The sequence below is a fragment of the Chiloscyllium punctatum genome, chromosome 9, assembly GCF_047496795.1.
Source record: "Chiloscyllium punctatum isolate Juve2018m chromosome 9, sChiPun1.3, whole genome shotgun sequence".
NCBI classification, from domain to species: domain Eukaryota; kingdom Metazoa; phylum Chordata; class Chondrichthyes; order Orectolobiformes; family Hemiscylliidae; genus Chiloscyllium; species Chiloscyllium punctatum.
The window spans coordinates 19,295,565-19,315,855 of NC_092747.1; the positions used below are offsets into that span (position 1 = coordinate 19,295,565).

The 20,291-nt window shown below is 39.8% G+C and overlaps 1 protein-coding gene across 10 annotated transcripts in view; it reads left to right on the plus strand.

Moving 5' to 3' along the window:
* Positions 1 to 20,291, plus strand: part of herc2 (HECT and RLD domain containing E3 ubiquitin protein ligase 2) — a 231,639-nt gene that overhangs the window by 120,477 nt on the left and 90,871 nt on the right. For all 10 annotated transcript variants that reach the window (XM_072576977.1, XM_072576980.1, XM_072576979.1 and 7 more), the window contains 10 exons: positions 97 to 284; positions 6,815 to 7,007; positions 8,824 to 9,006; positions 10,695 to 10,879; positions 11,497 to 11,644; positions 11,753 to 11,949; positions 13,211 to 13,441; positions 13,558 to 13,693; positions 15,204 to 15,347; positions 19,450 to 19,592. In XM_072576977.1, coding sequence (XP_072433078.1) covers positions 97 to 284; positions 6,815 to 7,007; positions 8,824 to 9,006; positions 10,695 to 10,879; positions 11,497 to 11,644; positions 11,753 to 11,949; positions 13,211 to 13,441; positions 13,558 to 13,693; positions 15,204 to 15,347; positions 19,450 to 19,592 — 1,748 coding nt within the window. The remainder of the gene's footprint in view (positions 1 to 96; positions 285 to 6,814; positions 7,008 to 8,823; positions 9,007 to 10,694; positions 10,880 to 11,496; positions 11,645 to 11,752; positions 11,950 to 13,210; positions 13,442 to 13,557; positions 13,694 to 15,203; positions 15,348 to 19,449; positions 19,593 to 20,291) is intronic.

The window sequence follows — 20,291 nt, forward strand, 5'->3', positions numbered from 1 at the left end:
TTTGCTAAGATGTGATTCCTTGCCTCCTGGAAAGTTTGTTACTTTTTCACAAATATAATTCTAAACTTGATTTTTGCAACATTTTATTTTCTTCAGGCCCAGCTTCTGATAGTGGTGAGGATGATATTGGTGCTTCTCTTCATGGAGCCTCAGCCACCGTTTTAGAGGAGTCAAGAAAGGAAACCACACCAGCTCCACTGCCTGTCTCTGGTCCAGAGCTAGCAGCAATGATGAAAATCGGCACTAGGGTGATGAGGGGTGTCGACTGGAAATGGGGAGATCAGGTATTGCAGTAAACTGATACCCCTCTATTCTAAAGCTCTTTTTTTTTAAAAAAAAGGTTAGAGCAACATTTCCCTGTTTTGAACTGTTACTTTTGACAGGGAGAAGTTGAGAAAGAAGTTGAAACATGAGTATTTCTAGTTCAGCAATTGATCCTGTTTGTAAATATTGCATTAATTAGCTGCACAGTACACATTGTACCATTCAGTAGTGATTTATGCCTTGCTTTTTATTTAATGATGCAAAGTTTACTATTTAACTCTGTCAAATCTCACTATAACTGAAACATTAGCTAGGAGGTCCTATTGCAATGCCTGGACTTGATATTGCATGGTGTAAAATTCAGGCTTTCAAAAAGTGCTTTAAAACTTAATGTCCTGAGCATTTTATAAACATTTTCTCTATGTTTTAGATTAGATTAGATTAGATTACTTAGTGTGGAAACAGGCCCTTCGGCCCAACAAGTCCACACCGCCCCGCCGAAGCGCAACCCACCCATACCCCTAACATCTACCCCTTACCTACACTACGGGCAATTTAGGATGGTCAATTCACCTGACCTGCACATCTTTGGACTGTGGGAGGAAACCGGAGCACCCGGAGGAAACCCACGCAGACACGGGGAGAACGTGCAAACTCCACACAGTCTGTTGCCTGAGGCGGGAATTGAACCCGGGCCTCTGGCGCTGTGAGGCAGCAGTGCTAACCACTGTGCCACCGTGCTGCCCACAATTTGATTACATTTTTACTTTTCCAACTTTCCAGTAATTCAAGGTTTAGCAGAACTCAGCCTAGAATATAATTCAGGCCACAATGTAACTTTGGTGTTCACAATGCAGCTGTTTGTAGAGAAGACACAACTTTGATTCATACTATCTTTAAAAAACTATTTCCTAATGATTGTACTTTTACAGATTAAAAATGTCCATGTTTCTGTTTTAAGAGTGTCATGAAGAGAGACTATAGTGATAGTGAGTTTTGAGAAGATTTGTAATTCAGGTTGAGGTTCTGGATGTAGGTTTGCTCGCTGAGCTGGAAGGTTCGGTTTCAGACGTTTCATCACCATACTAGGTAACATCAGTGAGTCTCTGGATAAAGCACAGGTATAGCCTGCTTTTTTATTTATGGGTTTAGGTTTCCTTGGGTTGGTGACATCATTTCTTGTGGTGATGGCATTTCCTGTTCTTTTTCTCAGGGGGTGAGAAATGGGATCCAAGGCAATGTATTTGTTGGTAGAATTCCAGTTGGTATGCCATGCTTCTAGGAATTCTCACGTGTCTCTGTTTGGCTTGTCCTAGATGGATGTTTTGTCCCAGTCGAAGTAGTGTCCTTCCTCTTCTGTATGTAAGCATTAAACCTTATCAAACCAGCGTTTACAGGAAAACAACACATATAGACCAAAAACTGAACTACAGAAGCAATCATCTCAACATCCGCAAATGAAGCTGCATTAGAACATTATTTCAACAAGCCCCACACACTGCAGAACAGAGCAACTACAAAGAGCAGAGCAACTACAAAGAGCAGTGTATTCAAAAAGAATGAGTATCCAACAAACACAGTCCCCCGATTTCTCAGCAACAAACCCAAACAAGCAGACAAAACACGTCCAGAAACCCTAGCCACAATCTTCTACATCAAAGATATCTCAGAAATGACTGCCAGATTACTCAGACCTCTTGGTATCATGGTCGCCCACTAACACACTAAAACAGCAGCTAATGAACTTGAAGGACCTTAGACAGACAACAAGCAAAACTAATGTCATTTACAAATTAGCTTGCAAGAACTGTAACAAACACTACATTGGACAAACAGGCAGAAAACTAGCCACCAGGATACATGAACGTCATCTAGCCACAAAAAGACATGACCCACTAGTATCTTTACATACAGATGAGGAAGGACCTCACTTCAATTGGGACAACACCTACATCCTAGGACAAGCAAAACAGAGACATGCACAAGAAATCCTATCACAAACACATTGACTTGGATTCCATTTACCTCCCCTGAAAACAGAACAGGAAATGACATCACTAGGAAATGATGTCACCAACCTAAGGAAACTTAAACACACAAATAAAAAGTGGGCCATACATTCAGTGCTTCATACGGCAGCTCATTGATGATGTTGCCTAGTATAGTGACGAAACGTCTGAAACCGAACCTTCCAGCTCAGCGGACAAACCTACATCCAGACTATAGTGGTGCTTGGTGTGAGGTATGTTGAGGCTATAACACTGGAACAAAGAATATTGTAGAATCATGACAGCATGGAAACAGACCCTTTTGGTCCAACTTGTCCATGTTCCCAAAGTAAACTGGCCCATTGCCCTCAAAAATTTTCCTATTCATGTATTTGTCCAAATATCTTTTAAATGTTGCAAATGTACTTGCATCTATCATTTCCTCTGGCAATTCATTTCACATATTAACCACCCTCTGGGTGGAAAAACTTGCCCCTCAATCCCTCTTAAATTTTCCCTTCTCTAATGTTAAAAACATACCTGCTAGTTTTGAACTCACCTACCCTAGGAAAAAGGTCTTTGCTATTCACCTTCTCTATGCCTCTCATGAGGTGTTTGATTTAGTTGTAGCTGAGCATTTTGGAGAGAGTGACCATAAATCAGTTATGTTTAGTTTATTGATGGAAAGGGATAAGTACATGCTACAGGTCAAGAGTTATCGATGGGGCAAGGGCGATTATAATGCGATTAGGCAAGAATTAGGATGCATAGAATGGGGTAGCAAAATGCAGGGGACACAGACAATGGAAATGTGAAGCTGGTTTAAGGAACGGATGTTGCGTGTTCTTGATAGGTATGAACCTGTCAGGCAGGGAGGAAGTGTTAAGGTAAGGGAACTGTGATTTACTACAGAAATTGCATCTCTTGTTAAGCAGAAGAAGGAGGCTTATGTGTTGATGAGGCAAGATGGTTCAGATGAGGCGATCGAGAGTTGCAGATCAGCTTGGAAGGATTTAAAGAGAGAGTTAAGAAGAGCAAAGAGAGAACATGAGCAGTCTTTAGCAAGTAGAATAAAGGAGAACCCAAAGCTTTCTCTAGGTATGTGAGGAATAAAAGGATGACTAGGGTAGGAATAGACCCAGTCAAAGACACAAGTGGGATGTTGAATGTGGACCCTGTGGAGATTGGAGAGGTGCTAAACGAACATTTCTCATCAGTTTTCACTCTGGAAAAGGAGAATATTATAGAGGAGAAGAATGAGGTATGAGCTATTAGACTAGAAAGGATCGAGGTTAGTTACGAAGAGATGTTATCAATTCTAGAAGGAGTGAAAGTAGACAAGTCCCCTGGACCGGATAGGATTTATCCAAGGATTCTCTGGGAAGCTAGGGAGGAGATAGCAGATCCTTTGGCTTTGATGTTTAAGTCGTCATTGTCTACAAGTTTAGTACCAGAGAACTGGAGGATTGTAAATGTTGTGCCCTTATTCAAGAAGGGCAGTAGAGATGACCCAGGTAATTATAGACCAGTTAGCCTTCCTTCTGTTGTAGGAAAGGTTTTGGGAAGGATTATAAGAGGTAAGATTTATAATAATCTAGCTAGCAACAATTTGATTTCAGATAGTCAACATGGTTTCGTCAAGGGCAGGTTGCGTCTCTCAAACCTCATTGAGTTTTTTGAAAAGGTGACCAAGCATGTTGATGAGGGTAGGGCTGTTGATGTAGTATACATGAACTTCAGTAAAGCCTTTGATAAGGTTCCACATAATAGGCTGTTGGAGAAAGTGCAGAGGTATGAAATTGAGGTTGATTTAACAGTTTGGATTAGAAACTGGCTTTCTGAAAGAAGGCAGCAAGTGGTGGTTGATGGAAAATATTCAGCCTGGAGTCCGGCTGCTAGTGGTGTGCCACAAGGATCTGTTTTGGGACCACTGCTGTTTGTCATTTTTATAAATGACTTAGATGCAGGCATAAGTGGATGGATTAGTAAGTTTGCAGATGACACTAAAATTGGTAGAGTAGTGGGCAGTTTGGAAGAATGTAACAGGTTGCATGGGGTCTTGGATAAACTGCAAAATTGGGCTGAGAAGTGGCAAATGGAGTTCAGTGCAGCTAAATGTGAGGTGATGCACTTTGGGAAGAATAAAAGGAAGGCAGAGTACTGGGTCAATGGAAAGATTCTTGGTAGTGTGGTTGTGCAGAAGGATCTTGGAGCCCATGTACATAGATCCCTGAAAGTTGCCACCCAGGTTGGTCGTGCTGTTAGGAAGGCAAATGGTGTGTTAGGTTGCATTTGTAGAGAGATTAAGTTCCAGACCCGCAATATCATGCTGCAACTATACAAAACGCTAGTGCGGCCACACTTGGAATATTGTGTACAGTTCTGGTCGCCATATTTTGGGAAGGATGTGGAAGCATTGGAAAAGGTGCAGAGGAGATTAACCAGGATGTTGCCTGGTCTGGAGGGAAGGTCTAATGAGGAAAGGCTGAGAGACTTGGGTCTGTTCTCATTGGAAAGAAGCAGGCTAAGAGAGAATTTGATAGAGACGTACAAGATGATCAGAGGATTAGATAGGGTAGACAGTGAAAGTCTTTTTCCTAGGATGATGACGTCGGCTTGTCCAAGGGGGTGTAACTACAAATTCAGGCAGATGTCAGAGGCAGATTCTTTACGCAGAGAATAGTAAGGGTGTGGAATGCCCTACCTGCCAATGCAGTCAACTCAGTCACATTAGGGAGATTTAAACAATCCTTGGATAAGCACATGGATGATGATGGGATAGTGTAGGGGGATGAGCTGAGAATAGTTCACAGGTTGGCGCAACATGGAAGGCTGAAGGGCCTGTTCTGTGCTGTATTGTTCTATAATTTTATAAACCTCTATCATCACCCCTCAACATCCCATGCTTCAGTGAGCAAGGTCCCAGCCTATCCTTATATCTCAAAGCCAGCAGTCCTGACATCTTGGTAAATGTTTTCTGAGACTTCTTCACTTTAATAATAATATTTCTATAGCAAGGTGACCAGAGCTACACACAATACTCCAAAATTGGTCCCATTAACATCCTGTATAACCCCAACATGACGCTCGAACTCTTATATTTAAAGGTCTGAGCAATGAAGGCAAGCATGCTAAATGCCTTCCTAACCACCCCATCTTCCTGTGATGCAACTTTCAAAGAACTATCTACCTGAACCCTGCATCTCTCTGTTTGACAACACTACCAAGGGTTTTACCATTAATTGTTTAAGTCTTGCCCTTGTTTGTTTTTCCAAAATGTGACATCACATATTTAAGCGAATTAAACTCCATTTGCCACTCAGTTCATTTATGTACTTGATCAAGATCCCATTGTAATCTTAGATAACCTTCTTTACTGTCCACTATACCACCAATTTTGGTGTCATCTGCAAACTTACGAACTATATCTTGTAAATTCTCATCCAAATTTTTTATATAAATGATAAGCAAAAGTGGACCTAGCGCCAATCCCTGTGGAACACTTGTGCTCACAGGCCACCAATCTGAAAATCAATCCTCCGTCACTACCTTGCGTTTCCTACTGTCAAGTCAATTTTGTATCCAGTTGGCAAGCTCATCCTGAGTCGCACATGATTAGCTTTACTAATTAGTTTACCATGCAGGACCTTGTCAAAGGCTTTACTAAAGTCTATATCTATGTCCAGACAACATCTACAGCTCTGTCCTCATCAATCTTGTTAGTTATGTTCTCAAAACAAAATCTGTCATGTTTGTAAGACACTTTCCCACACACTAAACCTTGCTGACTAACCCTAATCAGTCCTTGCCTCTCAAAGTACATGTAAATCCTGTCCCGCAGAATCCCCTCCAACAAGTTAATCACTGATGATGTCAGACTCTCAGTCTATAGTTTTCCGGCTTCTCCTTACAGTCTCTCTTAAACAAAGGCACAACATTAGCCACCCTCCACTCCTCTGGCACCTCACCTGGTTGTAGATGATACAAGTATCTCTGGTAGGGGCCCTGCAACTTCTTCCCTAACTTCTCACAATATCTTGGCATATGCTTGATCAGGTCTTGGAGCTTTATCTACCATGATGTTTTCAAAGACCTCCAGCACTTACTCTTTTGTAATGTGTACTGTTTTCAATATTCTTCTGAGGTTGAAAATAAAAATAGATACTTTGGGGATTTTTAAAATATTCCTTTGTTCCAGACCTGATTGCAATCAATTCTGCGAGTCGAGACTTGGCCTAATATAACACCTGAGATATCAGCCTAGACTGTAAAGCATTTCTTTTCCTGTGTGCACAACACTCCTCTGCCCAGGTGTTGGGAGAATGCATCACACCCTTTGACTGTTGCCAACAACATATTCTATCTATCCCATTCCTTCATAATCTTCAGCACCTCAATTTAATCAGTTTTGTGCATTTTATGTCTAAATATGAAAAGAATGTAATTTGAGCTAATATAAATATATTTGACTGGCTATTGAGCTATTCCTGTAGCAGAAGCATTGTGTTTGTTTTTTTTTTGCCTTGTTATGTTTGTTGTTTTTAATGAACATAACTTTTCAGGATGGACCACCTCCAGGATTAGGCCGTGTAATTGGCGAATTGGGCGATGATGGCTGGATCAGAGTTCAGTGGGATACTGGTAGCACCAACTCCTATAGAATGGGAAAAGAAGGGAAGTATGATCTGAAATTAGCTGAACCACCACCTGCTACACAGCCAACTACAGAAGACTCTGACACAGAGGATGATTCTGGTTTGTAATAAAATTTTGAGTTATTGACATTGTATTTCAAATAAAGAATTTCAGCATTGGTGTTTTGTTAAAAGGGGGAAAATTTAGTGGGCACTACAAGAGGGTGAGATATTTTTCAGATTAATCTGTGAGGTAACCTGAACGTGTTTATCAAGTGTTTAAGATGCTATATTCCATTGCCAAGAATTTTATAGCAGAACATTTTAGAAAACAATGATAGAATCATTCACAGCCAGCATGGATTTACAAATGAGAAATCATGCCTGACAAATGTACTAGATTTCTTCGAGGATTTAACCAGTGGAGTTGGTTTATTTGCCCTTTTAGAAGGCTTTTGAATAAGTTCCACAAGAGAGATTGTGTAAAATTAAAGTGCTTGGGAATGGGGCTTGTGTATTGAGTTGGACAGAAAATTGGTTAGTAGATAGGAAACAAAAAGCAGGAATAAATGCCTCTTTCTGAATGGTAGGCAATGACTATTAGGGTACTGCAGATATGGTACTTGGACCCCAGCTGTTGACAATATGTGAAAATTTAAATGAGGGGATTAAATGTAAGATCTCAAAATTTAATGAGACAAAGCTGGATGGAAGAGTGAGCTGGAAGGAAAATGCAGAGTTGCGGCAAATGTAATTTGGATGGTCTGAGTGAATGGGCAAATGCAGTATCATGTGGATAAATGAGAGGTTATCCACTTTGGTACAAAAATAGGAAGGCTGATTATTATTTGAATGATTGTAAGTTGAGAGAGAAGAATGTTCAATGAAACCGGGTGTTATTGTTGACCAGTTGCTGCATATAAGTGTACAGGTGAAGCAGACAGTAAAGAATGCCAACTGCATTTTGGCTTTCATAATGAGGGGATTTAAGTACAGAAACAGGGATGTCTTGCTGTAATTATACAGGGCATTGACAAGTTCACACTGGAAGTAGAGTTCAGTTTTGGCCTTCTTATCTGAGGAAGGATGCTCTTACTTAAAGAGTGAGTGTGGCGAAGGTTTACCAAATTGATTCCTGGGATAGCAGGACTGGTGTATGAGGAGACGTTTCATCGATTAGACTGTATTAAAGGAGTTTAGACTCTTTTGGATTTCTGAGACTAATGGGACGAGATGTTGGAGACAAGATGGATGTTCATAGTGGTGGTGAAGTTCAGAACCAGGGGCTATAGTTTAAGGGGTGAATCTTTTAGGACTGTGAGGACAGATTTCTCTGCCTAGAAGGTGGTAAGTCTGTGGAATTCACTACCACAAAGTGGTTGAGGCCAAAATGTTGGGTTTTCAAGAAGGAAGTAGATTTAGCACTTGTGGCTAAATGGATCAAAGATTGGGAGGGGGGTAGCATTCAGGTAGTGGGCTCAATGATCAGCCATGATTGTACTTAATGGCAGAACAGGTTTAAGGGGGTTGAATGGCCTTTTCCTGCTCCTATCATCTGTATTTCGATGCTTGTAATATTTTTAAAGCATATTTAATAGTTCGATTTGTCAAGAGTTTAGTTTCCACATGTCGGCAAATAAAAGAATCTTCTGTGATAGTGGAGGATTTCACAATTCAGTTGAAAGGCACTTAATCAATTTATAGCACTTTATTATCAGAACATGGTCTTGTAGTAATCTTGTGAATTTGTCTTCCAGTTTTTCTTCACTGTCTTATAATGAAAACAACATACCATTTAGGACTAATACTGTATGTTCTTCAAGAGCCAGCATACTGGGGCTTTCTTCACATTTTGGATCGTTTTTAAAGAAAGGATACTTGCATCTAGAAACGAAACAATCTAATAAAGTTTTCTTGTGACACTGTTTTGTGCACAGAAGCAGAAACCATTGAGAAGAACACGCATCCAACTGTGATGCTGTTGATGGCAACAGTTAATCTTCTGCAAACATTGTCACTTTCTGCTGGAATACACTCAGACCTAGTCCAGAATGAAGCTACCAAAACTTTATGTGGTCTTTTGCGAATGCTTGTGGAGAGTGGGGCATCAGATAAAACTGGTAATTGAACTCTTTTAATTGTTTTTTAAAAAAAGTCTTTTGCCAGTAACAGTGTTCTGGAGGACATATACTTTGGTATTTATCATTAGTAGAGGATGAACACTTCCATGTTCTGAATAGCTGATGTGTTAGTTTTTTTAATGATATGTTGGCATGTAGAACAGCAGGTTTGTTGTGCACTTGAGTCTCTAGCTTCAATTCAGCAGTGCCTATTGCAATGAAACTGAAGCCAAGCAATTTCTTGCTGGAGGTATATTGCAAATAATGAATAAATGTGTACTAAATTTTGGACCTGTGTAAAAATTCTGAATGAAACCTCATTTCCCTGTCATAAGTATAACACCCCATCAAATTGCAAACCTTATGAAGCAACTGAGAGACGTGTAGTCCCAGTATTTATAGTTTGTGCCTCCAATCTATCCCTTTAGATCATTATTAAATACAATTGTTTTGCCCCCAATGTCAAGCGCATTACTCATTACCATAGGAATGAGAGATTTTATGTCCTGATGCTTTGAGGTTGGTAAAAATTTTAATTGTACTGAGCAACATGAAAGTTTCAGTTATCAAAACATTGGCTTTGTTACCACCGAGGCTGAAGGAGTGCACCAGTGCTCTTGCCACACTCCTTCATGGCTCACAAGATAAAATAGAAATATTTTATCCAGTTATCAAGATAATAAATTAAGTACCTGATTGACATCAGGTTTTAAACAAGAAGATCCGTCAACCTAGTTTCTAAACACAATTATTGGTGTATTATTAAAACACGACTTATTTAATAAAGATACCTAATTGGTTAACACAGCAGTATGTAAAAGTATAAAAGCTTATCCTAAATATTCCCGAAGTGCACATATTCTCACTTCAAGAGGGAAAGCTGTACACTTCTCTGCAGAGATGACCTCTTTTTTTTTTAAATAAAGCTATTTGGTCAGTGATGAAGACAGGTTGAAAACGTGCCGGACTCTGAAGTTCTGGCATGTGGTCAAGTTGTGCATGTTTGTCTTTGTATTCCTTGAATAAGCCCAGACTTCAATCTTGATGTGTATTTAGTCACTCTTTCTTTCAAAATACTGAATATTTTCACCCTGAATTCAACAAAAGGGTTTCCTTTTCCAAAATAAGGAAGATCAGCCGGATGACTTCGTTCTTCAAAAAGTGCCTTTCAGTTCAGCTTGCTCTTAGCAAGTTTTGCTCCAACTGAAGTAAACTGGAACCTCTCCAAGCCAATCAGTCTTCAAAAACCACCCGAGCAAGAATCTGCAGCAAAGCAGACCATTACCTTCTGTCATATGATTTACACAAAACCTTGTCTAAAATAAAATCCCCAATATCCGTAGTGAACTTTCAATTATTATTTAGTTTCAAGAAGCTACTCCAAGTACTTCCACACAGCTCGGTTTTTCATAATTCTTCAAAACATAAGCTCACCGAGCAATATTCCATATCATGAATCTTTGTAACAAGTTGTTTGACATGGGAAACTATTTGAACACTGACTTTAAACTGAATACGTATTGTCACTGATTGTAATGGAACGTTGGAATGGCTGGTTTTATTCCTGTGACTGACTTCTGTTCAACTGACTAGAACATTTTACTCTTGTCCTTGCGTTTGAGCTACAGTAGAAATAAAGAAACAACCTCCGTTATTTGGTGAGATTAATATTTTTATATTGTTTCTAGTTTCTTCAGTAAACAAAGTTGTATCTAGAGAGCAACACCGGAGCTGGTGTTCCCTGGGTTTCATTCGAAGTATAGCGCTTACCCCTCGCATGTGTGGTACTCTAAGTTCATCTCAGTGGATCAGCTTGCTAACCAAAATTGTTGAAGGACAACAGTCATTTACCGCTGTGTCTCTGCAGCGACAGGTGAGAACTATTGTGCAACTCTTTTCTGCCAAGAAACCAAGGGCAAGATGTGTTTGAGACACTGTTAAAAATAATCTGATGTAGTATTTGTCTGAACTCTTTTATTTTTTCCCCTTTTGAAATGCCATGATTTCGGTATTGATGCTAATCAAAGGAAAATATTAATGTTGACAAAGGGGACATTTTCATTTTTCACCTCTGGTATGATGGGGCTGAATTAAGTCAGAAAATAGCTAATTGTCAATTCTGGCAAATTTCATGGAGGATTTTTCTCTGCAAGCCCCAAGTATGAAAAAACTCACCATCTTCCTATCTCAACCCAATGTACTGTGTCCTTATGGCATCATGTGTATTGTATTCTTCCACTTGCTACTGCTGAGACCTTCTGGGATTCCTGAGATTATACCATCTGCAAAGCTCAGCTGTGTCTCAGAAGTGCTGGCAGTCGCACAGAGCTTTGAAGAAGATTAAAGCATATAAGGGAAGGATAGCAAATTGGGTTCAAACTGAATGGAAGATAAAAAGTAGTGTGTAATAACTTTCACATGAGAGGTTGATTAGGTTTGGATTGGTATGGTGTATCTATTAACATGGATATTTGCTTTTTAATTTGTTAGATTTTAGCGCTGCGTTTGTTGCAAGCAGTCCTTCCTTCCTGGGACAGAGATGAGCGGTCAAAAGACATGAAGTTCCTTGTTGAAAAGTTGTTTGTCTTTTTGGGTAGCCTTCTGAGCACCTGCTCAAGTGACCTTCCACTCTTAAGAGGTGAGTTTCCTTTATGATTGGTACACATATTTCTTACTGTATTATTTGACAAGTTTATAACATGTTAAAAAATAAATGTACAATTAAAGCATTTTCTTGTGTTTACAGATGGAATGTTGAGAAGGAGAAAAGCTCGACCTCCAGCTTCTCTGACTGCCACCCACAGTAGCACATTAGCAGAGGAAATTGTTGCACTGTTGCGAACCCTTCACACACTGAATCAGTGGAATGGACTTATCAACGACTACATCAATTCCCAGCTGAATTGCATCAGTGAAATCATGAGTGATAAAGTCGCAGAGGCAGTAAGTGTAATGTTGCCTTCTTTGTTGTCAGTCCCTCAGGTTGCTTCCATGGGGGGGTGGGAAATGGGGAGTTGGCTTCTGCAGTGGCCAAATAGTCCAATCCAGGTGCTGCAGTCTCTGCTACAATTGGGCTTGTGATGTTTGATGTGGTGAGTGGATAGGACACTCTGGCTTCTGAGGACATTTTCTGCTGCTTACACTTGGCCTCTGCTCAGTGACACTTCAAGTGGTTGGCATTTTCTCTGGTTTGTCTGTTTAGGGAAAGTAATTCCCACCTGTTAGTGGGGATGTTGCATTTGTTTAGTGAGGCTTTCAAGGGATCCTTGTAGTGTTTCCTCTGCCATCCTATTGATAGCTTTGAGTAGACTACTTAATTAGGGAGTCTTGTGTCAGGCATGCAAGCAGTGTGGTCTACCCATCGCATCTGGCAGTGCTTCACTTGCTTTTCAAAATGCACAGGATTATCCTTGACAACCACCTGATGAAGGAGCGGCGCTCCAAAGGTCGTGCTTCCAATTAAACCTGTTGGACTATAACCTGGTGTTGTGTGATTTTTAAATTTGGAATGGTATAGTTACCTCTTTTCGGAAGATTTATTTTATCTAAAATAGACAAATTTAATGTTAGCTTTTGAATTTTTTGAAATTTGTATTCTCTGGAGGGAAAAGGAAAAGTAGCTTCCTATGATGGCTTTTACTTGAGCACTGGGGAGTCTTTATTATTTAGTTTCTATTGTCTTGATACTTTGGGGTAATTGTTTGTCATATTCGAAGCAGGCAGATGTCCAAAGTTCTGACATGGGTTTCTCATCTTATTATAATCCCATAAATTTCTGTATGGTGCCAATCTTGTGCTAATTCATTTGTGTAATCTTGCAATGCTGTTCATGATTTCTCCTCAAAATGCTTAGTGAAATTTCTTCGGTATGAAGATCTTTGAGAAATCTTTCTGTAGAAGACCATGTTGATGGCATTTAGTTGCTGTTTGTTTTGTAAGAAATGTGAAGTCTCTGCTTTTTGTTTTTGCATGCTTCATTAACCACATCTTTGTTTTGAGGATGTTTCAACCCAGGTTTTTGCTTGCACTGGATTGCATGGCTGGCACTAACATGGATTACAAAGGGATTTGCTTCATGACTGACTCAATGCCAGGCAATTGGTTATACTTGAGAAAGGGATTATGATTGCAGCATGAGATTGTTTGGATGAATTTTTATGTTTAACAACAAAATGTTTCATCATCTCCCTTTGCATCCTTGCAGACAGTCTTGGAAGATTGTTTCCCAGATTCAGACAATCCAGAGATTAGTGGATTGATGGCAGTACTGGCTGTGATTGGTGGAGTCGATGGGCGCCTGAGATTGGGTGGTCAGGTGACACATGAAGAATTTGGAGAGGGGACTGTGGCTCGTATTACCCCCAAGGGAAAAATTACAGTGCAGTTCCATGATATGCGAATGTACAGAGTTTGTTCTTTAAGTCAGTTACAACCGGTAGGTGATATATGGTTGCTAAGCAGTTGTCCCTGCCCAATCAGACCGGTAGACCAACAATTTTTGCCTGATTTTTCAGTCAATGATCTCAATCCTTATGTTTTTGTTAATTTCAGCTTCCAGTGATTGCCTTCAGTATTAACAATTTGCCATTTGCTGACCCAATGCTGTCGGTCTGGGCTCAGTTGGTGAACCTAGCAGGGAGCAAACTTGAAAAGCACAAAATGAAGAAATCCAGCCAAAGCCTCTCAGGTAATTAAAACATGAGTTTCAGTTTTTGTTTTGAAATAACAGAATAGAGACTGGAGGTTTCGCTTCTTTTTTGAAAAAAGTTTCTTGTTGAGATTTTCAGTGGGGACTTTTTTTTTTGGATTTTAGGGCTTCTTTTATTCGTCTCACTGACTCGTACATTCACGTAGTAACAATGCCATCTACCTTTTGTATTGACATCTGGTAGTTGCACTCAGGAGCAGAATTGGAAGAATTCTTCAATATCATCATTAACTATTATCCCTCCTTTAAACTTAAAGGCACAACATTCAAGGAAAAAATCATTTCCGAGGCAGCATAGCATTTAAGTTGGCACAATACGACAGGCATCAGTTAATGAGCATTTCTTTCAAAGTAGCTGACAGGCATCCAAACACAAAAGGCCATCCCTTGGCCCTATCTTGTACAGGATGGTCTTGTCACTGCTGTGTTTCCATTGCAAGTACACAGTTGGAACCAGGCAGGTGTTAACTTTTTAGCTGGATCTCAGATCAGAATTTGACAATTGACACACTGCTTGTTTCAGTAGTATCCACTATGTATTTCCCCACATATATTAGCTTTTGGATCTATGCAGTCTTATATTCGAGATTCCACCCTGTTTTACAAGAAATTCTTACTTAAATGCCTTTGCCAAAAAGTGAAACAGGCAAGTTTTTTTTTAAAAAGCAAATTAAGAACTAAGCAGTTAAATTTGAGATGCTGGCCTGGGCAATGTGTTGTAACTGAGTGATATAGGAGCTAGTGGAGCCCATTGTAGTTCATAGTGACTTAATGAGTGTTGACCTTGTGCAAGCATTCCAACTCTCATGGAAATTCTCCCCCCGCCCCCAACCCCAATTTAATAAACTTTCCTGGGTTAATTTGCTGACCCCTCCAAAGTGTTTTGAGCCTGGTAGGGATTTTTTTTTTTCTACTACTTCAGATCACTTTTACTCAAATTCCAACTGGAAGCTGGACTAGGAGCTTGGTTAGTAAAACTAAATACAAGATGCTTGACAATAAACAAGTGGAGTAAATGCATTAATGTTGCTCAGTAGTTTAATTGCTGATTCAGAAATCACAACTGCTTAAAGAACAACCAAAATTAAAGTGTACAGTGCATTAAAATGAGATTTTGCATTAGTTTTAGTTATAATTACTCCTAAAACTCTACTGAATTAACCAAACAACACCATCTTCATGCATTTTTGACTTGAATGTTCTCTTCTCATAATGTTGAAGATTGAATAATTTAGAATTGCTCTCTGTACTACACAAGACCTGAATGGGTGATTTTTTTAAATGCCTGTGCATCATGTAGATATAACTTCTTATCTCATGTTAGAAATTTTTGTAGCTTTCATAATGTTTTGGATGTGCTGTTTTTCAATAAAATTTGCGTTCTTTCATTTTTCAAATTGTAATTCTGTTATTCCAAGATTGGCTGTTTTTGTGGTGAAACTGTATTCTGTGTTTAATATAAATATTTTTCCTCCCTTCCTCCATTTAGATCAAGTGGATTTATATTTGTTAAGATGTCAGCAGCTGAGATTGTACATACTGAAGGCAGCACGAGCCTTGCTCATGCACCAGGATAAATTGAGACAGATTCTTTCACAACCAGCTGTATTTGAAGCCGGGCCACTTTCCACAGGTATAATTCAGCAAAACACCTTTTATACATTTTGTCTAACTGTTCGGGTGAATGTGAAAACTCCACTGAAATCCAGTTTTTCACATAGTGGAATTGGCTCACTATAATAGCTCACCCACGTGGTTGTGTGCACTAGCCCAGCTGCAGAGGCTTGATCACACAACTGACTTTCAATGATGCCCTGAGAAAGATGTCTTTTGGATGAGATGGTGCAATAATAAATGTGAAAGGTTCTTTTGCATTTTAAAAAAAAGCTTGGAAAGTTCTTCTGGAGCTTGTTAAATATTAATCTTTCAATTGATATGATCTTAAATAGTGACCAGGCTTCAGGACTTTAATAGTTTGTGAAGGACATTTGGATGCTCCACGAATGTGAAAAGTGCCATATAAATGCAGACTCATTTCCTTTCCCTTTTCTCCTATTGCTAATTGGTGGATAGCTTTATTCTAATTGCATAAAATTTGTGATTTCACCCCAATTCAACCCAATGAAACCAATTAGAGGAAAGAAAATACCAGCTTGTCCTTTGAGTTTGTGTCATATTCATGACGCCTGATGAGTTATGACCTATTTCATGGGAGAAACAGCAAAGAAAGATGCTGGTGAACGGCCATCTTGAACCACTGCAATCCATGTGCTGTCGGTAGTTCCACAATATTGTAGGGAGGGAATTCTGGGATGTTGACATAAAGGTGCGGTGATATATTTCCAAGTCGGGGCAGTGAGTGGCTTGGAGGGTAACTTACAGGAGATGGTCCAAAGTATTTGCTGCCCTTGTCCTGCTAGATGGTAGTGGTAATGGGTTTGGCTGGTGCAAAGGATCTTTGAATTTGTAGAATGCATATTGTAGGTAGCACACACTACCGTTACAGAGTATCAATGATGGAATGACTGACTATTGATATATAATCACTTGCAGTAAGCCAATTTCAATTGCTTTCTAAATGTACATTCAAAACAAAGGGTAGTGTTTGAGTTTTATTGTTACAAAAAATCTTTTAACCTAATTCTTGAAATTTTGGTTCTTCGTATAGGCAGTCCCTGTGTTACAAATGGTTTCCATTCTTGAGTATGTTCATAAGTTAATTTGTGCACAGCTTAGAATACAGTAAAGTGCAGTGTAAAATACGTGATTGTAAGTATGAGCAAACGTTTACATGTTAGATCATTAAAACTAATAGTACTAAGGCATCTCCTTCATAAGTATGAGTGTTTGTAAGTTGGACTGTAAGTCAGCGAACCCCAACACTATAAGCAGCATCACATAGGTGAGAATATGTCTTTGCTCAAAATGGATGTTTTCAAAAATTTGTAAATGCCAAGACATTCTTGAAACTTGTGACATATTGCATAGGATCTAGTTGTTATTTCAGCACTGGCACATTTTTACAGTCAAGAGTTTTTACAACATGGAAAGACAACCTTTTGACCATTCTGTTTATGCCAGTCATCAAATTTATTCTAATCCCATTTTCTAGCACTTGGCCTGTGGTCTTGTATGGTATGGTATGGTATGGCATTTCCAATGCTCATCTAAAACCTAAATGTCTTGAGTGTTGCTACCTTGGCCACCCTTTTTTCAGGCAGTGAATTCCAGATGTCTGCTCTCTGGAAAACCCATAATCCTCTGGGTCAAAAAAGGTTCCTTTTAAATCTCTTTTATACTTCCTCATAGCTGTGCCCCTGGTTATTGACTCCTTGACAATGGGAAAAAGTTTCTCTCAATCTGTGTCCTTTCTATCTCTCTACCTTGTCAGTGCTCATCAGAACTTTGTATGCCTCAATCAGATCCTTCCTCACCATCTCTGCTCTTAAGGAAAACAATTCTAGCCAATCTTGTCTATCTTTATAGCTGAATCGCTCAGACAACATCCTGGTGAATCTCTTCTGCACCCTCTCTAGTGCAATGACATCCTTCCTAAACTATGATGACTAGACAGTACTCCAGCTATGGCCTAACTAACAATGTACATAGATCCATCGTAACTTCCTTCGTCTTTTATTCACTGCCCTGACCAATAAAGGTAAATATCCCATATGCCGTCTTAACCAGATTACGCACCTGTCCTGCTGCCTTCAAAGATCTATGTGTGTGCCGACCAAAGTACCTTTGATCCTCTCTACTTCCTAGGTTTCCACCATTCAATTTGTACTCTCTTGCCTTGTTAGTCCTCCAAAACTATGTCACCTCTCGCTTTTCAGGATTAAATTCCCTTTGCCACTGTTCAGCCAGTCTATATCGCCCTGTTGCCTGGAGCTTCCCTCCTTGCTCTTTACCATACCACCAGTTTCATGTTATCTGTGAACTTACCGATCATACTTCCTATAGTTTTGTTTAGATCATTTAAAATACACTTAAAACAACAAGGAACTGAGCACCAAACTTTGAGGTTTACCACTGGGCACAGGTTTACTGTCACAAAAGCGTCCTTTACACATTACTCTCTGCTTCCTGCCACTAACCCAATTTTGGATCTAATTTGCCAAATTTTCTGGGCCACAGGGTCTTGTCATCTTAACCAGTCTGCCATGCAAGACTTTGTCAAAAGCCCATACCAGTATATTTTCATGTCCCCTCTTTGCTCTCACTATCTTTTTTCTATGCTCCTTGAGACCATCTGTTGTTTTAGGACTTTCTATGTGCTGACTTAAAAATCTTGCCTGGACACGTTTTAAGAATTCCACTCCCTCTAGCTTGTTTGTCTGTTCCTGGTTAATGTTGGGGAAACTGAAATCCCTTACTATGTGACTATTATTTTTACACGTCTCTGATGGCTGTCAGATATATCTATCTTGTTATCTCTCTGATTCTTTGTGGGGGGTCTGTAGCATGGCTCCAGTAATGTGCTTGACCCCCCCCTCTTTTTTTTAATTTCTCCACATATGTCCTCATTTGAGAAATCTTTCAAGATTTAATCCCTCCTTATTGCAGTAATTGACTCCAGTCAAAATTGTGACATCATCTCCTTTTCTACCTTCCATGAATATTGAGGTCTCAGTCTTTTTCTTCCCTGAACCATTCTCCATGATGGCAATGATATCACATCCCCATGTGTTAATTAACACCCTGGACTCATCTGTCTTTCTTGCAAGGTTTCTTGCATTAAGATAATTGCCACCCAGGCTTGCCATGTGACTTTATGACTTGACTATGTTTGCACTGCCTTCTAGACTGACCTGGTGATTCTTGTGTAATTATGTGTCTCCATGTCTCATTCCATTTCCCCCAGCCAAACTAATTTAAATGCCCATCAACAGCACTAGCATACCTCACTTCAAGGATGTTAATCCTATTCTGATTCAGGTGCAACCTGACTGACTTGTAGAAGGTCCCATCTTCCCTCGAAATGAATCTACTCATTCAGGAATCTTAAGTCTTCTCTCCTCCAACTCTTAAGTCACAGATCCACCTTTTCTATTGGTGTATTCCTATACTCGTTAGCAGGTGGCACAGTGAGTAATCCAGCGATTACAATCTTTTTAATTTGCTACCTCGATTCTTAAATTCTTGTTTTTGTTTTTCTCAATCTCAACGCCCTTCCTCCTAATGTCATTAGCCCCACTGTGAACCGCAATCTGACTTACATCTTCCCCTTCAGAATGCCATGCGGCTGTTCAGGGATCTCTTTGACCTTGGTCTGGGTGAAGTGTGCGGCCACAGACTGTACTCCCGTCTGTACTCCCCCTCCCCCCCCCCCCCCCCCCCCCCCCCCATGAATCTCCTTCTACCATTGCTCTCCCTCTCTGTCTGCTCCTGTGTTGTGCAGCTGGCCTCTGGCTGCACTCCCACTCATAATTTTCCAACACAATAGATAATACCAGTGCTTTTTTTCTAAGTCCGATGCCAGGATCCTGGAGTCTGTGAACCAGGTTCTGACATTCACAATATTAAATCCTGCTCCCTTATATCTTACAGGATCGTGTTATTGAGATAAGCGACTATGTATTTGAATGGTTAAGTGACAGAAGCACAATTAAAGCAGCTGGCTTCCTAGAATCCAACCTAAACAAGCAACAGTGGACTATATGATGTGTATTTTCTAAGACTTTACATTCTTATTAGTATTTATTTGTAATTTACTGTTTATTTCTTCTTTTCAGAGGATGCTACAGTTTCCTCTCCAGACGCTGCTGACTTTTCACCTGAGGGACCGCAACCCCCCTTGATCTTACTTCAGCAACTGTTGAGTGCAGCTACCCAGCCATCGCCAGTGAAAGCTGTATTTGACAGACATGAGCTTGAGGTTTGATTTGTGAAACTTTTACAAACAAACAAAAATCTGAATTTGTTTTCATGTCTTGAGCGCTAGGGAACTTATTTAAAATTCAAGCTGGTATCATTGTGTAACTGAGCTGAGGGCACTGCTGAACTACGTGCTTTATGTGAAATGAGTTTCTCCTGCTTTTAAAGCTTGTAAAGCCAACCCAAACTCCTAACCCAGGCTTGGAACCTCAACTGTATTGTGCTGCTCGAATACTACAAATGCTGTAAATGTAGATTCCATCTTAAAAATTCAAGAGCTGAGTAAAGCAAGTTCAAGTCAGCAGAAGGAAAATGTCTTTGCTGAGAGGTGATATGCATTGCATATCAATTGGTAACATGTCATGCTGTTTCTCAGTTGAAATGTTACAACACTGTGCCTGTTTGTGGTTGGCTGCTCCTCATTCCGATTATTTGTGATAAATGAGTGTGTTCAATGAAAGAATCTTGGAAAAGCACTTGGTTAATGCCTGGATATATTTAGTTTCTGATACCTATTGTTCCACATTTTGGAACCACTGTCAACTCTGCGAGCAGAATGCGAAGTTATTATCAAGCCTTCAATCTTGGGAAACAAATTTATTTGTACTTTCTGAGCAATACCAAAGCAGGTAGGTAGCACAAGCCAAGATTAAAGTAAGTGAAAAGATTTTACCATGTTCTGGAAAGTCAAGCTTGATCC